This window comes from Pezoporus wallicus, unplaced genomic scaffold (assembly GCF_028554395.1).
Source record: "Pezoporus wallicus isolate ANWC-B61680 ecotype Strahan unplaced genomic scaffold, APGP_CSIRO_Pwel_v1 contig_3710, whole genome shotgun sequence".
Lineage (NCBI taxonomy): Eukaryota > Metazoa > Chordata > Aves > Psittaciformes > Psittacidae > Pezoporus > Pezoporus wallicus.
The window spans coordinates 548,422-570,858 of NW_026640315.1; the positions used below are offsets into that span (position 1 = coordinate 548,422).

Genomic DNA, 22,437 nt, shown 5'->3' on the forward strand with positions numbered 1-22,437 from the left:
TGCATGATTCAGTCATTTGGTGATGAAAAAGGTTGTTGGCCAAGGAGCCTGTCCTGGAACCACTCTAGGGCGTGCGTCTCACCGCAGTCGTTTTGCAGCTACGTTTTCTCTTGTATTATAAAAATGTTGGGCAGGCTTTTGTTTTTAATTTTCTTTAGGAAAATAACACTTTGTCTCTAAGCCTCTGGTATGCAGCATCTGGGTAATAACTCCAAGCTTGGGCTATGCTCAGTCGACAGCACGGTTAGAGCCATGCACATGCTTGAGAGTCTTGCTGAATCAGAGCCCTGAAGTTGCTCTGGTCTGGGTGACTGGTGGCTGGGATCCTGCAGATACTTAAATGGCTTAAATGTACCAGGGAGCTTTATATCCAAGCTAATGATTGCTTGGCATATTGGTGCTGAAAGGGGATGGTGGTGGGATACCCTGGGGTGCCCTGTGGATGAGATCCCAGGTGGAAATGATGCCCATAGGGAAGAGGGGCTGCAGTGTGTGTTGGAGGTGGTTTGAGCAAAGTTGCTACTGGGCAAAATCTGCTTTGCCAAATGAATTTGCTGGCAGAGCCCAGGTCCCTGCAGTATGACAGGGAAGCTCATTCAGAGCCATGGCTTCCTTTGGTGAATGGGCTTGTAATTCTCAGGCAGGTGAAGTGGGTTTTGTCCATGGACGCTTGAAGCTGAACTGTAGCATGAAGGCAAAGTGCGTGGCTTAAACCCTTTCTACTCTGGTATCTGGTGCTCGGGGATCAGCAAGTCTTGGATTTGGTCTAAGAGCACCCTATTGCCACTTCCCAATTCCCTAACAGTGCCCTGGCCACAGTTATTACCATCCCGTTTGCCAGCAGTGAGATATTATTTATGAGGCCACTCAGGATGCTGCTATCACAGTGCTCCTTCATGAGCAGGACTTTAGGAATGAAGTCACCACTGATGTGGCTTAATGTCTGACTGTGCAAGAGTTGTCCCAGCCAGGAGGCACCTGTAGTTAATGGCCAGGCTGTGACCTCTGCAGAAGGAAGAGGAAAACCCAAGGCACTCACTCCTGCTGGCATGCCATCCATCTCTCCTGCTCCTTGCCAAAGCTGAAGGTGAGGAGGGAATGACAGACGATCACAATGAAGCCATTTGGCCAGCGCTTTCACGGACACAGCCAGCCCATAGCTCTTGCTGCAGTGCACAAATAAGCAAGTGGAATGAAATTCAGCTCTCTTCTGAAAGCACGAGGATGTTTTGAGCTGCTGACACCTGCAAATGCAGCAGCTCTTACCACTTACCCGGGTGACTCTGGCTGGGGCTGAGTTATTGCCCTGGGGTTTGAGTAATGCCGTGGGTTTGTGTCAGCCTCTCCTGTGAATGATATCAGCTGGGCTGGGGCCAAGCAGAAATGCAGCTCCTGCGCTCCCTGAAGCCCTGGGGCTTTTCCCTGGGACATGTATCATTGGAGAGAGACCACAGTTGGAGCCTTTTATCTGTCATTTGCAAATGAGTAACTGGTGAAAGCAGGGCAGGTTTGCAGGCAGCAGATGTTAGTGTCTAACCCAGGTCCTGTGTCCACATCCCAGGTTCTTGATGAAGCCCTGAAGATTTGCAATTACATCTTCACCGTTATCTTTGTCCTGGAGTCTGTTTTCAAGCTCATTGCCTTTGGGTTTCGTCGCTTCTTCCAAGACAGGTAACAAAAGCTCTGTCTTCTTCGTGGGGGAAGCAGCAGAAGGTTTCTGGAGACAGCTGCCCAGATTCGGTGTCCTGGACACTGATGCTTTTCCTGGTGCTGTCACTGACACATGTGAATGCTTTGTGGTGTGACTGGCTGAAACCTGGGTAGGTGGAGGCTTGAGATGTGAGTTGGAGAAAGGATCGGGCATGCCAAGAAGTGTAATTGCACCACTTTGGCCCTTAGGAGTGGACAAAATAGAGTGAGAATCACACCAAGTGGCTGGTTCTCTTCTCACACCAGTTGCACGTCCATATAATCAAGATGACCTTGTGAAGTGACAACATGTATGCCAAGAGAGAGAAGCTGGTCCTCGTTTGTGCAGAGGCAGATGTGAAGCAGCAGATGAAATCACTTCTTCTTCTAAATGTTCACTCTCTTACCTCACAAATACAGATTTTATGTCCTTGGTGAATCTTTCTCCTCCCAATTTTGCCTCCTTCAATGCTAATACCAAAAGAGCTGGCACTGAGCAGGACTTGACATGAGCCCTTCAGCAGAGAGGGCATGGTTCCACCCCTCTCCCCACATTTTGGGTGTCCATGTTGGGAATATGCCTCTCTCTGCTCTGGCTCAAATCCTCAGGGTCTTTCCTTCTCCCAGCATGATTTTTATTGAATGGGCTGGACATGAAGGAGCTGGTTCTTTCTAGGGCTGAGGTCCATGAGCGTCATGTCTAGAAGTGGCCAGACAGATACCGCAGCATCTCCCCCGATGTCTGCAGCCTCAGGATAGGAAACTGCCAACCTTTTGTTTCTGCTTCCCCTCAATCAAGAATATCTCTGGAATTGGCTGATTCTCTAACAAGATGCATTAGTTATAATGATTTCATAACATAACTGCATTTGTATAATACCCTCAGAAAAATGCTGCAGATTCATTTGAGTGCTAGAACCATAGAAATGACTGGAATTTGTGTGAAACAAGCTACCTCCCCTTCGCCAGCTTCTTGGTAGATGTTAAACTTCATTTTGTGTTGTCTCCAGATGGAACCAATTAGATCTGGCAATTGTGCTGCTGTCTATCATGGGCATCACTTTGGAAGAGATTGAGGTGAACGCTTCTCTACCAATTAACCCTACTATTATCCGAATCATGAGGGTTCTCAGGATTGCTCGAGGTGAGACAAATAAAGCAGAACTGACTTCTGTTTGAGGTGGAGGGAGAGTCAAGCACTGGGACACGGTTCTGGGGCACATCCCCATCGCAATGTGCATAGCACTGGTATCAACAGGCCATAAACAAATAAAACAATGGGGGAAAATACTTGAGAGGAGCCAAAAAACTGAGCCAACTGACCATGTGTTTCTATCTTAAGAGGACCTGAAGGCTGAGAGCTTAGAAATACAAGAGAAATAGCTATGGCTGTAATTCCCAGAGATGAACCTGGAAAAAAATATGCCAGTCAAATCAAAGCCGCCTCTAATGGGGATTAGAGAACACAAGCTCAAGTACGTTGGCTTTAAAAGACAAGCATCTAATAAATTTAATTTCCTGTGGGACTTTACGTCTCACCACTTGGTGACAAAGCATTCCTCATCACTCTGCATCCATCTGTCCCCTCAGACTTGTAACAACACGTACCTGGGTGGGGAAGCCAGCTTCTGCAGGGCCTGAGTTTTCAGAACAGGATGGGCCAAATGCTGAAGATGTAAAATGTGAGTGCTCAGGCCCCTAATTAAGTACTCTCAGGCCCTCCTGAAAGGCAGTGTTGTGCTGTAAGGCATAATTGCTCTGATTGCAGCCCTCATCTAAGCAAAAGAACTGGAGGAGAAATGAAATGCTGCAGTTTCTCAAAGTGGGGGAAAAGAGTGGTTTTCAGTGCATTTCATCCCTTTCGGAATTAAAAATACACATGGTTTCCAATTGGAAAGGCAACCTTCTGGAAGAGATGTGTAAATCAGTGAATCATGTATGAAAATGGGTAAACTATGGAAGTGGGAAAGTAGTCCCAGGGCTGGGAAAGTAACTGCTCATAATAATCGGAGGAAGAAGATGGGTCCAACACTGATAACGTGGGGAAGGGAAAAGCCAGGGAGAACGATAATGCTTTCTTCACATCTCAGGCTAGGTGATGCTGCTATTCATGGGGTTTTGATAGTATCCAAGCAACCAGGAGCGATGTAAAAAGGCCAAGGACGATAGCAGCTAATGGAGAACAGTTGACATGATTTCACATTTCTCTTCCTATAATCTGTGGCTCCTGGGAGAGGGACTGAGTTTGTGCCTCTATGCTAACCATATTCCGTTACCATATTCCCAACGTGTTTTCCGCAGTGCTGAAGCTGCTGAAGATGGCTGTAGGGATGAGAGCCCTGCTGGACACCGTGATGCAAGCGCTGCCGCAGGTAACCCACTGCCATATCAAACCACATCTCCTCTGGCCAGAGCTAATTTCCTATTGCAGAGGAATGCTAATCATTTTGTCTTTACTGTCATTAGAGAATCACATTTCCCTTCCGAAGCACAATCTGAGATACAATCCTCACATTGAGGTCATTTTTCCCCTGAAGCAATTTAAGTTTTGGATTAAAGAATGCAGCAGGAAACAGGTCTGGAACAAAAAATCAATGAATGTTCTTTTTTTTTTTCTTTTGTGTTCCCCCCCCCCCCCCCCCCCATTTCTTTTTCTCTTTCCAGGTGGGGAATCTGGGTCTTCTCTTCATGTTGTTGTTTTTCATATTTGCAGCTCTTGGAGTGGAGCTGTTTGGAGACCTTGGTGAGTTTTCCCGTGTCAGTGGAAGGGGTGGGTGAGGTGTGTGAATGGGGGGGGGTCTCATGGCTGTGCTTGGTCCCACAGAGTGTGATGACACGCATCCCTGCGAGGGGCTGGGACGGCACGCCACGTTCAGGAACTTTGGGATGGCTTTTCTGACCCTCTTCCGAGTATCCACCGGAGACAACTGGAATGGGATAATGAAGGTAAGACACCCAAGGAAAAGGAATATTGCCTATAACTGCTTCATTAGAAGTTGACCACTCTGCTCCAGACTGGTACTGATGTCCAACCAGGACACTCCTGCAATGAGCTGCTCTGTCTATCCGTGCACTGGGCAAAGCCTCTAACATTTCTGTCCCAGCCACGCCATGTCTATGATTGCAGGCTCTTAGTGTACTCCATACATTCCCTTTTTTACCCTGAGAGAGCAACTCAAAAAGAAGGGAAAAAAAGAAAGGGACTTATCTCAAGTAGCACCAATTCAGCTCAGTAATATGCATTGGTTTTATTTTTTACCTTTGTTGGTCTTACTTTGGTGTTTTGGTTTTGTTTCTGGGAAAACCCAGGTGTCTGAGAGAGTCTTTCTCAGGGAACACCCATAAAGGCATGTTATTATGAAGAAATCTGGTCTATGAGAAATAGGGTGCTAGCTAGTCTGCAGGAATCACTTCTCTGTTCGTTTCTAGCCTGTGGTATGTGTTAGGTGACCAAACTCTTAATGATGGGGTGAAACTTGAGGAATGTGTGTCTGCAGGCCCAGCTGCTGTGGGATACTTGGTGGGTTGTAGCTTCACCCTAGATCTGTCTGACACACTTGAGTATTTTTTGTCTAACCTGGTAAAACACCCTTTCCTTTAGGAGCAGCAGGGTATTGATGTCTGTTGTTACACACATCAAGAACAATTGCATCTGAGCCTGCTTGTGGTGACTAACACAGAAACAAGGTTTTAGTGGCATGTGTTTTGCTATTCTAGACATGAAATTTGCCCAATCTTCTCAGTTTTCTTCATGAAGGGAGAACCCATTGCAGCCAGATGACCAGATGCAGATGAGGTCCATGCTGGAACCTCTTCACATACCTCCATCACTTCCCCCTTGTTTCTAGGACACGCTGCGAGACTGTGACCAGGAGTCTACCTGTTACAACACTGTCATTTCACCCATCTACTTCGTCTCCTTCGTGCTGACGGCCCAGTTTGTCCTGGTGAATGTGGTGATTGCTGTGCTTATGAAGCACTTGGAGGAGAGCAACAAGGAGGCAAAGGAGGAGGCAGAACTGGAAGCAGAGCTAGAGATGGAAATGAAGACAATCACCCCCGGCCAACACAGCCCCTCAGACATCTTTGCGTGGACAGGCAGCGCTGGTGGAGAGAGACCTGAGAGCCCCCAAGGATGTACCAATCCCATGCAAATCAAGGTAGATTCTCAGCTCTCATTAGTTTACCCTATGGTGAGAATCACAGTTGGAGGGTGAAGAGGGCTTGACCTGCGTATCTGCCAGGGGAAGACATGCACGAGTCAGTGGAAGGAGCGAGTGAACTGAACGTCCAGGGCTTGTATTCCTCACTGTCTGCTCACTGACTGTTGCGTGGTGTGGGAATTGATGCTCCAGGTCCAGCCCACCTTGACGCAGCTGTTTGGAGGTAGAGAGCTTTGCAATTAGTTCTGGAGATGTGCCCAAGCTGCCAAGTTCAGAGCTGGCTTCAAGTTTGTTCTAATCCAGAGTCTGGGCTAGGTCCTTTGTGATAGCATAAATCACGAGCATAATGTGTTTGCTTTTCTAATGCAGAGTGTGAGCCACAACATAAAAGAGGAATAAAACTTGGCTAATCTTTGCTTAAGTGTTAAATTTGTTTTATGCAACCTCAATTTAAAGTCCATCCCCACTGTCAAGCTTGTAAGAAAAGATTATTTTAACAATAGAATAATCCAGAGGAGACTCAAACCTGAGCTCACCAGAACTGGTGGCAATACTCCTACCAGCAGGAACAGTGCCGGAGCAGGGCTGTAATGTGGTAGCTGCTACCAGCTGCAATAAGTCTCTCTAAAGCACAGTTTCTGGATGAAGACTCAGTCTGAGGAATGAGAGGGGTTGAGGTCAAGCCCCAGACAGGTCCTTCGGGAGGGAATGGAACTGGAATTATACAAGAAAAATGGTCCAGCTTTTTGTTTTAGGCTTAGCTGATTGCAAATCGGGTTAAACTCTGCACAGACTCCATTAGCTTTTATTACATCATGATTTCACAACAGCATGTCTTGGCCTCTGCCTGGGGTGGACTAATGAGTATTCTAATGCATGAAAAACTCATTTATGCTCTTTAGTCCAAGGGTGGAAGAGAGTAAATCCCTGCTTAAGCTTTGTTTCAATTCCTAAGCTACTGGAAATTTCTGGTGCATTAGGAGTCACTGAAGTCTGAGATGGAGGCCAAAGCTACTCTTTGGCACAGGAAAAAGGCGTTCAGGGCAATATGGGGAAATCCAGATTCACCACGTCCTCTAGGAAGAAACATCATGACCCAGCTGTGGTTGCACATGTTGAGCTGGCAAGCTGTCTTCGGCACTGTTGTTCTGCATCAGTACGCGCACTGGCAAAGAGAGACATAGCAAAATTGCAAGGCAAATCAGAGGAAAGGATGCCCTCAGCTCTTCAGGCCATTAAACCTGCCCTCTCTGAAGGTGGCTTTGGAAAGGGTTTATTCCAGTCATAATCTCCAGAGTGTGATTCACTCAAAAAAAGAAACCTCAAAAACCTCCAGATTTTATTCTGTTTAATCTCCCAGCCAAAATCTTCAGGACAAATGTGATGCTTGAGCACGAGAGCAGAGGAATACAACTCCCAGGACATGACCCTGCAAGGATATGTGGTCAGCATGCTTCTTTGCTTGCCTATTCCCCAGGATTTTTGCACCATGTTCTGTTTGACTGTAATGATGGTCCTCATTCCATTGTATGTAGTAGGCATTCCCAAAGTGAAAAGTGCAATCCTTAAATTGCTCCCATGCTGCCTGCAAAAGCCAGACCTGCTCCGTATAACCTCCTATGTCTGTGCTGTGGCGAGCTGGTTTGAAGTTGGCCAGGACAACTGAGGCACCTCAACCCATGTCTGGCACATGAATTAGTCGCCTGATGTTTGTCCATCCTGATCAGCTGCAGCTTTCATGGAGAGGAGGCTCAGCTTCTCTTCAAGTCAGGTTATTCTAATTGATGTGCCCTCTGGATATGGATTTAGGTGTCAAGTATTGGGTCCTCTAGCTCAGAAATGTAGACAATGGGTATAGAAGACTTAAAGCAATAGTGTTCACAGCACCAAGTACCAAGATGCTCCTCTACCAGCCCCTTTGTGCAGCTCAGATCAGTAACTGGCTGTGTTTGCCGAGAGCAAGAGCTGTCCCCAGGAGGGTCTGAGAAAGCTGTCACTGCTCACCGTGATATTACTGCACTGTTCTCTCTCCTCTCCTGCCTCACCTCTCCTGTCCTGTTGTTTCTGTTCCTGCTGTTCACCCCTGTCTTTCCCACCCCTTCTCTTATTCTGTTTCTCCCCCTTTTTGTTTGTTGGGTTTTGTACACTGTCCTTTTTCTGTCTCTGTCCTTTGCCTTTTTCCTCTCTTTTTGGCTTGCTCTCTCCTTCTGCATGTTATACACCACCCCTCCTAGGAAAGGCACTTGTTTGATACCATATCACTGCTGATCCAGGGATCTCTGGAAGGAGAGCTGAAGCTGATGGACAACCTGTCAGGCTCTGTGTACCATCATTATGCCCTCCCAGCTCCCGAGTATTACAACTCTGAGAACCAGGTTAATATTCCTAATTTCCTGCAAAGTTTCCATCCAAACTCGATGTGACTGAGACCTTTAGTAGAGAGTTAATGTTCTTTATGTAATGTAGTCACAGGGATGTTGAAGCATAAGTCATTTCGGCGTTTTCTGTGGGAGTCGAGATAATGTCTTGGTTAATGATGTTGTATATCAATACAAGAGGAAAAGTACAGGCTCCGAGTCTCCCTCTCCGACACAGTAAGAAGTTTTGCATTGGGATTTACTGTTCAGGAGTGTTGCAGGGAAAATATACAAAATCTTGTCTTCATTCTTCAGTGGGGTCCTTGTATTTGGCTTTTTGTTCCCAACCAGGGCTTCATAGCAATGGCAGGACATGTGTGCAGAGCCTGAAGTATGGTGTGAGGTTTCCCTAGAGCAGAGCCTGAGCGGGTGGGGAACATAAAACGCTCTTTACATTTTGTGCCTACCTACACTGCATGAAAATCCAGTTTCAAATGATTTTCCTAAAGAGGCTTTTTGCAAGTGGGTCATTGTAAACTAGATCCTCATCTCTGATCTAAACTGACTTTAGAAGGTGACGCAGCCCCTAATGATGTACTTAAGTAATGGTGTGCTCCAGTGCTTTCTTGAGCAGGGGCTGTAATGCCTGCTTGAAATTAGTTCATTTACTTCTCAGGATAAAATACCTACTTTCTCAAGCATGTTATTCTTTAGAGCAAATATTTTCCCTAAATCTCAGCAGTAACCATAATAATAATTCAAACATACCTAGTTTTCCCTGCAGTTGGGATTGAGCAAATTCCATATTCCTTCATATATTTTTTTTTCCTCCCTTTCTGGCTAAAAATAGCAGTTTCTGTGTTAAATCAGTGTGTTTATTTATCAGCTCACTGACACTAAATTATCCAACTCAGCGGTTCATTAGAGGAAAGGAACAAGCTCAGGTAAAATGAAATCCTACTGCAGGTATTTATATAGCAGGATAACGTCTCCCTCTGATTGCCCTGTCTCGCTTTCCAGATGGAGGTCTATTAAGCTATAGAGGAAGTGGTTGCCTCTAAGAACTGCCAGAGGAATAGAGACAGTAGCTTTGGCAGGGAAGGCAGAGGGTCAGTGCTGAACTCAGTGAGAGCTGTTTGGAAATCTGTTGTCACAATGCTTTTCAATGGGAAGTGCTGCTGCTGCAAAAAAAAAAAAAAAAAAGGGTTTGACATTTTTGCAATGAAAAAACCATAACGTTCCAGTTTGGCTTTTCCTGTCAAAATTTAAGCTTGAGGTTTTTTACCCCCCCTCCCCCCCCCCTAATTAAAACCTGTATAAATCAGTTGAACGTTCCCAACAAAATGTTTTGACAGCTTCAAACTCAATTTCGGGAGCGCGGGGGCTGAAGGGGGAATTTGATGTTTTGTTTACATTTTGGCTTTTCTGTTCACACCATTTGTCATGTTCTGAGGCAAGTCAGGAATTTAGAGCAGCGCTGGGACTTGCTGAAAGATACCTGATTAATAGCAGCTCCAGCAGAGCGGCTCCGTGAGGCAGGAGCTGTCGGTGTCCACCAGGCTTTAGCACAGCCTTTCCCTGCCCGCCTGGGCACCGACTGGTGCCTTCCCATTAGGAATCACTGTCCTTGTGCGGGCAGCTTCTGCAGTGATGCCTTTTTGGGGGAGCCTCATGTGAAATCAGGAGCTCCTTCAAAGCATCTCTCTTATCCACTGCCAGCAGATGACTGTATTAGAAGAGATATCAAACCCAAGGTTAGATGAGAGGAGCCCGACCCTCTTATCTCAGCTGAAGTTTTGAGCCTCTCAGGGTTCACTCATCACTGGGTTTATTTCACCCTACCGATGCTATTTCTAAGAGTGAGGAAATCCAGCCCTTTGACAACTTCAATGCAAAAGATCCGAGCCTCTGTGGTTTCTCTTGGAAGATATATTGTTGTTGAAAGACTTTTCAAGCATAGAGGATAGGGAAAGAAATGCAGAGTGAGAAGTGAAAAGGAAGCACCTGGAGCTTGTCCAGATTAGCCACGTCTATAGGATACCTGATGAAATGCCTCCCCAGTGCCCTGGGCACCAGCCTTGGACACATACCCAAGGTGGGGATTTGGGGGGGCCTGAGCCTGCATTTGAGGGCAAACATCCCTCTTTGCAGTGCCTGGCAGCAGGGATGCTGCTGAAGGGGGAGATGCTGCAATCTCCTTTTTACCCTCTCCAAAAACCATAAGTGATGTTTCATATTTCCTATGTAAAGAGCTCCGTGTCTAGGGACAGGGCTTCATCAGCATTTTGATAAAGATTTTTTTATCAGCTATTTGAATGCCTTCAGCAGGGATGCGTTCATGCAAGACACATCGGTACAGGGTTTGCTCAGAGCTGGAGAAGGCTGGTGGGGCCAGGGCTGGGGTGGCATTTGGGAGGCTGAAAGGTGTAGAGAGTTCTTTTAGTAGGACAGTTATTGATGCTTACCCAGGCACTAGAGGCTACTTAGCAGACCAAAACCCACTGAAGGCATTTGCTGACTGAAATCAAGCCTTCTGTTTCTCCCTGTCCCTGTTTAGTCATTAGGAACTTAATTATGGTCCCATCTGCCTCTTGGGGAGAGGGATGTCTCTATACCCTCCTTAGAGTGCAGGGAAGGGCATGCTCTGTACCCCACCTGCAAAATGATTTTGGGGAATCTTTGTGGACTCAATTGGATTAGCCCAGTGGCCAAGAGAACAGTGTGGTTATTAGGTAGGAACAACTTCAGAGAAGTCCAGAGATCTTGAAGCCTCTTGTATTTGATTATAACCAAGAGGATAAATCTCTCTAGTATAAAAAGTAAAGTTACTTTGGTTCTTCATCTAGACAGGAGAACAGCAAAATACAATGCTAGCATTAGTGTATGGTTTTAAACTCCCTCTCAGATCATTGGTGAGCATTTAAGTATGAATGTCCCACTCTTCTTTTTTTTCATTCCTTTGTTATATTTCATTTCTTTAACGTTCTGTCCCCAGTAACAATGTGCATGATGTAGCTTCTCCCACTGCAGGCTTATTGCTTTATGTCTAGAAGTATGTAGATTATGATACCTTTTGTTTTCTTTCTTTTCCAAAAGATTTGTGTCCTGGTTTCTTATGTTTAATCATCTCTCCCTTTAGATCCCTCTAGCTGAGATGGAGGCTCTGTCTCTGACGTCAGATATTCTCTCTGAAAAGTCCTGGTCCTTAGCTCTGACGGATGACTCTTTTCCTGATGATACTAACACACACTTACTTAATGCTCTGGAAAGCAATGTACATACACTGGTCGCTGTATAGTCTGATGTTTACAGGGTTCGAAATACTGCTTCCACCTCTCTACACCTGCCTAATGGCATTTTCCATTCAAGCCCGTTTCCAAATAGCACCAACCTTCCCCCTGAACAGGACGTTGTCCTTAATGCCATTAGGTCCTGGGTTGTTACCGCTCTTGTCCACAGACTTGGCTCCCTGTGAGGAACAAGTAGTTATTCCTATTTTTCCTTTGGTGTCTTATGCAAAAACAGTGTGTTTTGTACAAGTAAAATAAATAGTGAAAAAATGCTTTGGAAAGCAACAAGGTTGAAATTTCCTCCCCATCTGAAACAAATCAGTGATGCTGGGTGGAAGCGACACCCACGAGCTAATGGCTCGTGTCCTCTGCTGAGGGATCATCTCCAACCCTTTGGTTTGTACTGGATTTTTGTCTTTATGAACACAGGCACCACAAGGCTTTTTGTGTGATTGGTGCCAGACTGTTTGTTTTACAAATATCAGATGGGGATCTCTCCGAGATGCTGCTTGTTTTGGGAATTCTTACTAGCAGCCATCAAGCCAAAAAGCCAAAACAATGTTTGGACTCCTCTGTGTCTTTTTGAATGAAATAACCAGTATTTTGAACCCTGCCTTAACCATCTCCTCTTTGAAACATTAGACATTTTTAGCTGTGTAGCAGTCAAGTGCTTTTTTTCTGCTGTACAACAGACATACCTCCTTCTCCAACATTTTTGGATCATTCTTGTTTTCTTTGTTGTTGTTCATGTACTTGCCTTTGGATGTTTGTGTTGTTGATAAATTTCCTACCATCCGAGTCGACTGCCATCCTAATAGCACTTATTTGGGAAACACCTCTTAAACCGTGACAATATTTCCCATCATGCTTCATGGCATCACGTGCCAAAGATTTTGTGAGCTACGTTTAACATTTGTATGGGCCTTTTGGCTTCAAAATCAGTTAGTCTGGAGAGCTGGGCTGAGATTAGACAAATCTCTTTGACAGCACAGCAGTCCCAAGGGTATAACTGAGAGAGATGGTTTCTCTCCATAAAATGAAAAGCAAATCCAGGTTGAACAAAGTGTTCTGTGGATTTGTGTCAATACCAACAAAGTCAAAACAGTTTCCCAAACTCCTGAAACGCTGCAAGTTTTCATTGAGATCTTTTCTAAATGCAGCATTTTTACACTTCATTTAGACTCAGCTTTAGATGAAAACTATCTCAGAATGTTTTGTTTGACTCAGAATAGATTTGGGTTGGTTTTTGGTGGAGAGGGGGGATTTAATTCGTGGAAAACTCAGACTTGATTTTCAGTCAAGCCAAGACAACGTGTTTTTCAAACCTAGCAGTGAACCAAACAGTCATGTGCTTCCGCTCACAAGACCATTCTGCAGCCATTGGTTTTCATGGAGTTCACTCCTGAGATTTCCCTCGAGATCATCAGGAAGTGGAAACGAGCCCGCTGTGGTATTGGATCCTGTCAATGAACCTAAAGGTTCATTAAAGGTTGGGTTTGGATAGGATCTCAAAGCCAAATACTTGTGTTCAGATCCAAATGGTTTTGAATTGGAAACCTCAGGTTTTGGGCCATCTTCTCTGCTTTAAGCTAAATAATGTGAAAGCTAAATAGCATAAACATGCTGCTCAGAAGAGGAAGGCAGGGAGGAACAGAGACGTTCCCAGAACCCACGTCTCAGCTTTAGCAGCACAGGTTTCTTTCTCCTTCCCTGCGCTGTATCAGGAGACTGCAGTCTCTCTTATCTAGGCTGTATCCAGGCTATATCCAAATCAGCAGGTTCCTGAGGACTGAAACTAATGCTGCATGACAGTGCAGATCCATTTCCTCCACTAAATGGTGGTTTTCCTTTATTTTCCTTTTCTTTATTCCTCATTATTTTTTTCCTTTTCGTAATTCCTTTTTATCTCATCATGTTTCTTGTGCAAACAAAAGGCCAGGGTGAAATTTTGTTTTTATGACTGAAGGATAAAATTGGGGGGGGGGGGGGGCGAAAATCTCAGTGTTGATTTCAGCAAACCTGTAATGCACTGAGAGCAGGGAAGATTTGTCAGAAAATAAGATTTAAAGTTCCCCCAAACTGATCAGCAATATACTGCATCAGACTACAGTGTCACATCTTATTTCTGTGTTTTTCAATGGAGACCTTTTAAAGATGAAATAATTCTTTCATTAGAAATAGCCAGGGAAGCTGACTTTGCTTCCGTTTTTGCTCATACTGTCCAACACAATAACACCCAAGAACATTCCTGGGATGGAGATATTTCCTTATGATATCAGACCCGAATCCACTTCATTCGATACTGGCTCTGGAGTTGCCCATTCTAAGAGACTCTTTGGCTGTAAAAACTCCACAGCCAACATATATACAATAACCCTTGCTTGCATTAGATCCCCTCTAATTAGAGAATGGCTTTAACCCTGAAGCAGCAGGTTTAGATATCCCTTTCAATAAAATGGGTTTAGTTACTCATTATGTGAGAAGGAAAACCAATAAAACTGTGCTGGGAGCCGGACTAGAGAGTATTTTCTGTAAACTGGTTCCTGCATTTGGTTTTGTTTTCTTTTCTCTTATTGTTAGAAGAGGAAACTCCTCACCTTTGCAAAAGTCTGACTTGCTGATGAGGGCAATAGAAAGAGCTTTACTTTTATTGCAGAGGATCAAAGTTATGCAAAGCATGTGACCTTTGCTAGCCTTGAGGCATGATGCCTTCATTGCATACCCCTGAAATAGTCATGGTTTATTACTACAGTGTTGCTTCCTCTGTTTTCGTGGTTCATTCTGTGTGACAATTTATTGACAATACAAAATGAGGGGTAGAGCTTCCTGGTAGATCCATTCGTGCAACCTGTACATACTGACTATGTGCATGCCCATCGTGCCATACTGATTGCAATGGCTGTCGCTAGCGTTTCTGGGCACTTCTCCTCTTCCCATCCCATCCTGTCTTCCTTCCTCACTGTGCCTTTCCCCATAGGCTGATCTCCGCTCCAAAGACAACGCGCTGACCCTGTCTCCCAGCAAGGACCTGCTGAGTGTGAGGAAGCCTTCGGTGGGGCGCACACACTCTTTGCCAAATGACAGCTACATGTTCCAGCCGCCGTACTCCAGCCCCTGCCCCGCTTCCCTGGGTGAGAGGAATCCAGCACACCACAAGTCCCAGTCAGGTACATGTCTGTCAGCTGGGACGGGAGCAGGATTTTCCGATACAAAGCACTAGCTGGGATTTTTCAAGCTATTCAGTAGGAGGCAGCAAATTGCCATGGGCTGTTGGCCATTGCCGTTGGTTTCCAAGGAGCTGTTGGTGTCCAGGTCTGTGGAATGGCTTTGCAAAGACCCTCCACAACTTGCAAAGTCCAGTTTGTTAAAGATAACTCCTTTCCTCTGACCTTTTTATTTGCTAATGTGACAGTGAGCAGTTGCCGTGGCTCAATGCTGATCATCCCCCTGCCTGGTTCCCTGAAGGTTACAGTCCTTACAGCCTGGGCTCCATCCATCTCAGTGGATCTAGCTATGGTCCCAGAGCAGAAATCCTAGCAGAAACACATTTCCTCATGGCAGTTGTTTTTTGCAGCAGTACCTATTCTTGCAGGTTTTGAAAGTTCTATATGGGAACATCTGTGAAATATGGGAAAATGGTGTCTCTAAATGCCTGCAAAATGAACATAAATGTGCTGAATTGAGAGAGATCTCAGTGTGAGATGAATGGAAAATAAGAGTTCAGAATTGTCCTTCCCAGTGTGCATGGCTGAGAGACACACTTTACAGCTAAATTTGGAGGTATTCTTAGATACAGTGTGCTGCAGATACCAAGGGCTCACTCTCTATGTGCACCTCTGTACCTGTACTTGCAGGTGCCTCCTGGCGCTTATCAATGTGCTTTCATTTACTCTAATTTCTAGGGGTTACCTTCTGCTGGTAAATGAATGGAGCTGTCTTTAATTCTTCTGTACACACCATCATTTTAGACATTTGTCACAGATAAGACAGAGGAGTTTTTACAAGTATTGCCATTTGAAAGCCTCTAAAGCAGAACATAATTTCAGCAGTGTTTGGAATGGGAGGAGATTTGAATAGATTAGAAATAAGATGTTGAAATTTGCATAGTAATAAGAATCTGGATGAATAGCGACTGTTGAACAGCAGCAAAAATGCGGACACAGTGGAGGAAGATGAATCTGGAGTTGTGAGAAATCACTGCCGTAACACAGGATTTTCAAGGTCAGGAGCTGTCCTTTGAAGAACCTGTTTGCACATAATGCAAACGGTGCAGCTAAAAGCCTGGTCAAATCCCACTGAGCCAATAGCAAGGCTCCCATTGCCTTCAGTGGAGCCAGAATTCACGGTTCTCTGCAACAGCTGAGAAATTCCTCATAGTTATAATCCCAGAGAACCCCAAAAGAATCCTGTTTGTTACAGAGGGAGTTTCCAGGGCTTTGTTTTTTACCCTTAATTCAGATGCATTTGTTCTGTCTTCAACATAAACATCAACTTGACTAAGATGGGTAATTTCTGAGTCCCTTCTTTCTTCAAGATGAACGGCCCCTTCTGACAGCCCTGGCTTGGGGAGGGCCGGCATTCCACCCTTATAAATCCACAGGCAAAACCATTCCACTGGGATGCAGAAGTATTTTGGAAAGGTGATGTCTTGTTCATAACCCCATTAAGCAATTAAACCTTTTGCCTTTTTCTCCTGCTGCTGAAGTTCCAATCGTCTTAAGAAGGCCAAGGTGCTCAGAGATGGGTAAAGTGCCCAAATCTTGGCATATGCATCTTTGTCCTGTTCCACCTCCAATGTCACTGCTTTTCAGGGTGGCGGAAGTCACCCCTACCTGTTTACAGTTTGTAATATTATAAAGTGCTGTGAAGACAGCAAGAGGTGCCAGGTGCCTCTAATAAATCACCCTCATCACCCAACTAAGCCATAATATTTCAAGCTGAGAAAGGTTTTGTTGTCAGAAACACTGGCACTTGCAGGAGATATTTGTTTGAATACTCCTTCGTTATGGGGCTGTTGTTCTGGGAAAGATTCCAGGACAAATGAGATTCTCTGGGATGCGGTCCAGGTTAAATGAATTGTTTTGAGAAACGTTGAGCCTGTTTTGTTGGGGGGGAGCATGCCGAGTTTCAAACCTTTTAGAAGAAGTAGCCAGCAACCACAAAGGGTCAGGAAGAGGCTGGGGAGTATGTGTTTCCTTCTCTTGGGATGCTTTGGAAAACTAGCCTTGAAAGCTGCCAGGTGCCGCTCCCTTTTGCTTCATATCCAGTGTGTGCACTGGTTTTGAGATCCCAGCAGTTGGTCTCAAAGCACTCAGGTATGGAGACATCCTTTCCTGGAGTCTTTCAAAGTCAGATCCTTGTGGTGCTGAGATGCGTGGATGCCTTCAAAGTTATTTGCCCTAAAGCAGGGATATAGAAGTTGCCAGTCAGGATGAACTTCTAGTTCCTAATCTTCTGTTCTCAACAGGAGCTAGTCCCAGTTGTATCAGGGGAGAATGCCAAGAAAAATGAAATAATAGACACTTTTGGAATAATTTATTAGCAAGTGAGAGCTTTTTCCCAATCATGGAGAGCCAGTTGCTGAATTCAGTGGTTTTGACATTCCTGTCTGGTCCAAGGTGCAATAGAGCAGTGTTTTGTGAAAGGTCATTGAGATTAGGACACATCCCCAGAGGATCATTGCTTTTCTGTCTCTTCTCCCTCTTGCAAGGTTCCAAGGCATCGGTGCAGTCACAGCCAGCGGACACCAGCTCTCTCCTGCAAATTCCAAAAGACCATTTTCACTACATGAGAGCTCATGACTATTTGGTGAGGGAGAGCAAGCCCCAGGTTTCCCAGCAGGTTCACTCTCCTTCTGCTGAAAGGCTGCTCCGCAGACAGGTAAGCAGACTTATGATCATGAGCATGCAGAGGTTTCCTATTGTTGCATTTCCAGGTTAACCATGCTTTAAATTCAAGGAGGAATTCACAGAGGAACCTCGGGAGAACTGTAATTCTCCTACAGAAATAACTAAAAGGTTGATGGAGTTTGATCTGAAAGCCATCCAGGAGTCTCCAAAGAACGTGCATGATGAGTATCATCTCCTTTGGCAACGTGCCTAAATGTTCTCCACATTGCTAGCGTTTGGTTTTCTCTTTCTTTCAGTCCTCTTCATAAATGCAGCCAAATGCTCCCCAGGGGCTTGTTGGGGTTAAGGAACTAATTCTTGACTGCTGTGATTTTCTCAGTGCTTGAAAGGACACAGGGATTACAAGCTCCATCCCAGGTCTCCCTTCCTCTGACTCCTCTGGTTTCTCGAAAGGGGAAAACTCTAAAGGAAGCAGGATGTCTCCTATGAAAAGCCATCATGGAAAGCATGTTTTTTTTTTCAGTGAGAATTGAATATTTTCAATCTCCTGTGTGCTTTTGAAAAGTTTGAGTATACACAGAACAGAACATATTTTATTTTGCAAGTGGTTTTATCTCTGGTTTTTGCCTGGCATTGATTTAAATTCTGATTCAACTGAAGATCTAAGAGATCCAATCAAAGATTCCAGTCTGGTTGATTGGAAGCATAAGTTCAAATTTATCTTTTATAGTAAAATACTTAAACTTCTGTGCTTCACTCTCACATTTTTGAGCACACTTCCTTGTGCAGCTGGATCAGGACCAGAGGCACGTCTGATTCCCGAGCTCTGCTTTCTTCAGTAGTTTCATGCCTGATTTTATATACACAAAATATATTGGTTCTATTTTTTTCCAAAGCAATTTCTTACCTGCATGAAATATTCCCATTTCTTTAATCTTTTAATCAACATTGACAAATGAGACAGTTGATTCATTAAGCTCTAAAAAATGAGTGTGAAGTACCAAGGTTAACAATTACATTAGTCTGTAATACTAAATTGACACAAGAAATTCCTAGCATGTATTCCTTTGCACAGGGCTGGGCAGCTACCCCAATCACTGCTAATGCGGAAACTAATTGATGTCATGATTCAAGTTCATAACTGTGCTCTCTTGCTTTCTAATGAATAACAGGCCCTTCCTTTTGAACAGATCTATCTATAATAAATTACCATGTTAGCCATCTTCCTCAGCCTAATTTTGTTCATGTCTTTGAAGGCTGCTTCTTCTCAGCCTTTTCATGTATATGTTAATTTATTCCCCTTCCGCCCCTCTCTGCTCATACAGTGACATGAGCATGCTCTCGGAATCAGATTTCAGAGAGTAAAAAGCTCTGGGACAGGGAGCAGATATGGTCCACAGGCCAGATAGGTCCCTCTGAAGGTTAGTCAGGTGTTGCCTTGGGCACGCTCCCAGATAGCAGGGAGCTCCTACAGTGGCTAATGGGAGCATTAAGGTTGTTCCTGGCAACAGAGCAGTATTGCTGTTGCTGTTAATTGCAGTCTAGATAGCCAGACACTGTGAAACTTGGTCCTTAAAGAAGCAAAATTCCCTTCACTTCTGCTTGCTCAAGTGCTCTCTGCTTGGCTCCTTTTATTGCTACCACTAATTTGTTACTAGCACACCATAACGGCCCAAGCTAGCAAAGCATTTTGGTCTGCAGTACCCATTTTTCCTTATTGTTACTTATATTGCATGTAATTCTGATTTCTTTTCTTTCTTTTCTTTCTCTCCTTTCCCCTTCACCCCCCTCTCTCCTTTCCTAAAATCTGTGTATAGATAAATCTTGTTCACCACATACCTGGTCCGTGCACTTTCCTCCATCATTAAAACCTGTGTGCTTAACCTCCCTTTCCCTCCAGAGTGCTGGAGAGTGAACAACAACCCCACAGTAATGTGCAGTTTAGACTCCGGAATGTTTGACAATTAGCGATGCACTCACAGATGAAGATGAGGGGATTGGATGCTCTGAGAGAACAGCCCCTGCTGAGGAACACGCTCCTTGGCAGTGCATTGCACAAAAGCTTTTTCTCCAAGGGAATGCTACCTGAGATTGAAACGATATTGATTTTCTGGTTCCAGGACTGTGTATCCAAGGTGTAGTCCACTCCAAGCTGTGGCTACTACAGGTGTACACCCCAATGGGATGGCAGAGGGTCCTTTTATTTTGACACAAACCAGTAAAACATTTGTACAAACAGTTACTCCTAACAGCTACCAAAGATGCTGGTATTGTAGGGAAAGAAAGAGCTGGTGGTGACTAACACTGTCGTTCTGTGCAACACAGGTTGGTGTAGAAGCAAAAGTAATGGCAATAGTTACTTTTTGCTTCTGTATTCTACTTTTTTTGTGTGGTCTGTGTCTCTTCTTAGGACGTGAACATGATTTCCTCTCGCAAACGCTCACTATAAAACTATTGGCATTGAGGAGACCAGAATTAGCTCCACTCATGACTGTGGTTAGTTGCCAGGATTATGCTCTAAAATTCTAACTGGAAAGGATTCACCAGCATTGGACAAACTGGTTTGCCATATTAAATATTCTCACTGATGACAAAGGGAGCCCAATGTGTGGATGCAGCAATAGACTCATGATTCTGCACACACACACACGTGCGTACTGCAGCTGATGAGAGCTTTGCCTCAATAGAGATCATTTGGCTCAAACGATCCTTGCGGGACAATTTTTATCTAAATTCTAAGATCATTTTGGGGAGATTTGTCACAAAAGTGTTCCTCAGCGTGAGGAATTCCATCTCCTTCCACTTTGGTGAAAACTGAGACCAGCTGCACACATTTACTCATTTCTCTGGGAAGTTTTTAATCTTTAAAATCATTTAAGAGTCTTCTCAAACTGAGACTCTGCCTTTTAGGGCCAGTTAATGAGGTTGATTTATAAACCCTTTTAACAAGGGATGCAGTGCAGTGAAAAGACAAAACTTTCAAAATTAGCCATAGGCTCTCTCTGCCAGCAGGCACTGATGCTGCATATGGCTCAAGACAGCCAAGGCAAAATGTGCCTTAGGAAGCCTAAACTTAAGCATCAGAATAAGCTGTTATAATTAGAGCTTGTTATTATTATAAGTCCAGCTTTGGATTCCATGTTTTCCAGCTCCTCTGCTGTTAAGATGGTGCAGAGTTGTGGCTCCAGCCTGGGGACCAAAGCCAGGGACAGGCTGTTGCTCTGATGCTGGCACAGAACGTGGTTGCTCTGGCATTGCTGGCTCTGGGGATCCTGCTCCATGCCCTCAGCATCACCTGAGCTAGAGAAGGGAATACACAGGCTCACCTGCACATCTTCCCTCTCCTGCTCATACTTGGGCTGCTGAAATTGTAAAGGGCTTTGCATCCTCATCCTTTGCATAACAAGAATGGGTCTCAGTTTGGGTGCAGGCATTCTGGTTTTGCAGCCCTCCGTCCTTAGGGGAGAAAACTAAAGGTCAACCATTTATGAAGACTGAAGGGCCAAATTCTGCTGTTGCTTACACAGGGATAAACACACAGACCTCTGATGCATGGGAATTGCTAGAAGCTATAACGCAGGTCATTATAGGAATCAGTGGGTCTGTGCTGAGGTATCTCAGCAGAGTTGAGTGCCCTATAAATGCTGTGCCTTGCTTGCTACTAACCTATGTTTGATCTATCTCTCTCATCTGGCAACACCCCTCCTCCCCAATCCCTTTGCGCTCCGATACAGATGGCTATCCGGAACGACTCTTTGGACAGCAAAGAAAATCTCCACGCTGAGGTGAGTGAACTCTCTGACCCAAATGTCCCCGCTGTGCCCAAGGAGGAGTCATCAGTGGCTCTGACGCCCTCAGAAGCGAACGAGGCGGCTGCATGGAGCCGGGCAAGCGTTCGTACGCAGCAGCATTCCCACAATCAGTATAATATTTCAAAGCAGGCACCAGCATCGTGTGCTGCTTGTGCAGACTCGTGTCAGGAGACACCTGGAGATTCAATGGACCAAGAAGTGTCTGAAATAAACAGTTCCTCGGAGCCTTCAGAAACCTGTACAGCCTCGAGTGCCTGTTCAGAGGTTCAGCCTCTCACTCCTAAGAGGAACGTAGGCAATACCGGCAGCATGACATTGAAGGACCTGAAGAAGTACCACAGTGTAGACACCCAGGGTCTTCTCAAAAAACCACCCTCTTGGTTGGATGATCAAAGGAGACATTCAATCGAAATTTGTTCGATGGAAAACAGCCCCCAGCACCATTCCACTTCCAGCTCTTCTGGCTTCATAAGTCAGGTGGTAAGTGAAATGGAAGGCTTGCAAGGGACACGGCAGAAGAAAAAACTGAGCCCTCCATGTATATCTATAGACCCACCCGATGGACAGAGTTTGCTACCTAGAGGACCTCACAGCATCTCACCTGCCAGTGGAGACATTTGCTTGAGACGGCGTGCTCCATCTTGTGAGTCCAAGGATTCCATGGATATAGGGGATTCATTGCTTCCAGACAGTATGTCAACATCTCCTACCCCAAAGAAAGACTTGTTGACACTTCCTAGCTTTTCCTTTGATCAGACGGAAATGGACCCCTGAGTTACTTTTCTGTTGGTGCCAAATGTTTTCTTCCTTTCATGTAATAGAAAAAGAAAAACCTAAAGAAACTCTGTATTCCAACATGGCACTGGGTAACAAATTTCCAAAGAAAGATTAAAGAACCAGCTGGTTAAAGAAGTGGTAAACCTATATCACGCTTACTTAAGCATATGTTCTGCTTAGGTAAAAGCAATACAATGTGCAGAATCTATATGTATATTATATTTTATTAAATTAATTGAATCTAGTATTGCGGGATGTAGTACATTTTGTGACTAAAGACTCATTTAATTTTCTTCTATTTTATGTATCTCAGAATATTTCTGAGGTAAAGTTGGTTTTTATGAGTATTTTAACCTAAACAAAAAAAATATATATTTAATCCCTTCTCTTTTTTTTGTTTTGTTTTGTTTGGGTTTTGTTTTTTTTTTGCAAAGCACAAAATGTAGCAAATTAGTGCATTACAGAGGAAATGTAACCCACAGTCAGCAGTAAATAAGGAT

General features: G+C 44.6%; 1 protein-coding gene across 15 annotated transcripts in view; it reads left to right on the plus strand.

The window, feature by feature from the left end:
* Positions 1–22,181, plus strand: part of CACNA1G (calcium voltage-gated channel subunit alpha1 G) — a 138,612-nt gene extending 116,431 nt beyond the window's left edge. For 13 of the 15 annotated variants that reach the window (XM_057418393.1, XM_057418397.1, XM_057418394.1 and 10 more), the window contains 11 exons: positions 1,562–1,671; positions 2,700–2,833; positions 3,991–4,061; positions 4,354–4,432; positions 4,514–4,635; positions 5,538–5,849; positions 8,087–8,227; positions 11,349–11,483; positions 14,477–14,666; positions 17,210–17,379; positions 21,083–22,181. In XM_057418393.1, coding sequence (XP_057274376.1) covers positions 1,562–1,671; positions 2,700–2,833; positions 3,991–4,061; positions 4,354–4,432; positions 4,514–4,635; positions 5,538–5,849; positions 8,087–8,227; positions 11,349–11,483; positions 14,477–14,666; positions 17,210–17,379; positions 21,083–21,934 — 2,316 coding nt within the window. In that variant the 3' untranslated portion in view covers positions 21,935–22,181. Of the gene's footprint in view, positions 1–1,561; positions 1,672–2,699; positions 2,834–3,990; positions 4,062–4,353; positions 4,433–4,513; positions 4,636–5,537; positions 5,883–8,086; positions 8,228–11,348; positions 11,484–14,476; positions 14,667–17,209; positions 17,380–21,082 lie in introns of all 15 variants that reach the window. The other 2 variants (XM_057418407.1, XM_057418408.1) reach the window with 2 other exon arrangements.
* The last annotated feature ends 256 nt before the right edge of the window (positions 22,182–22,437 follow it).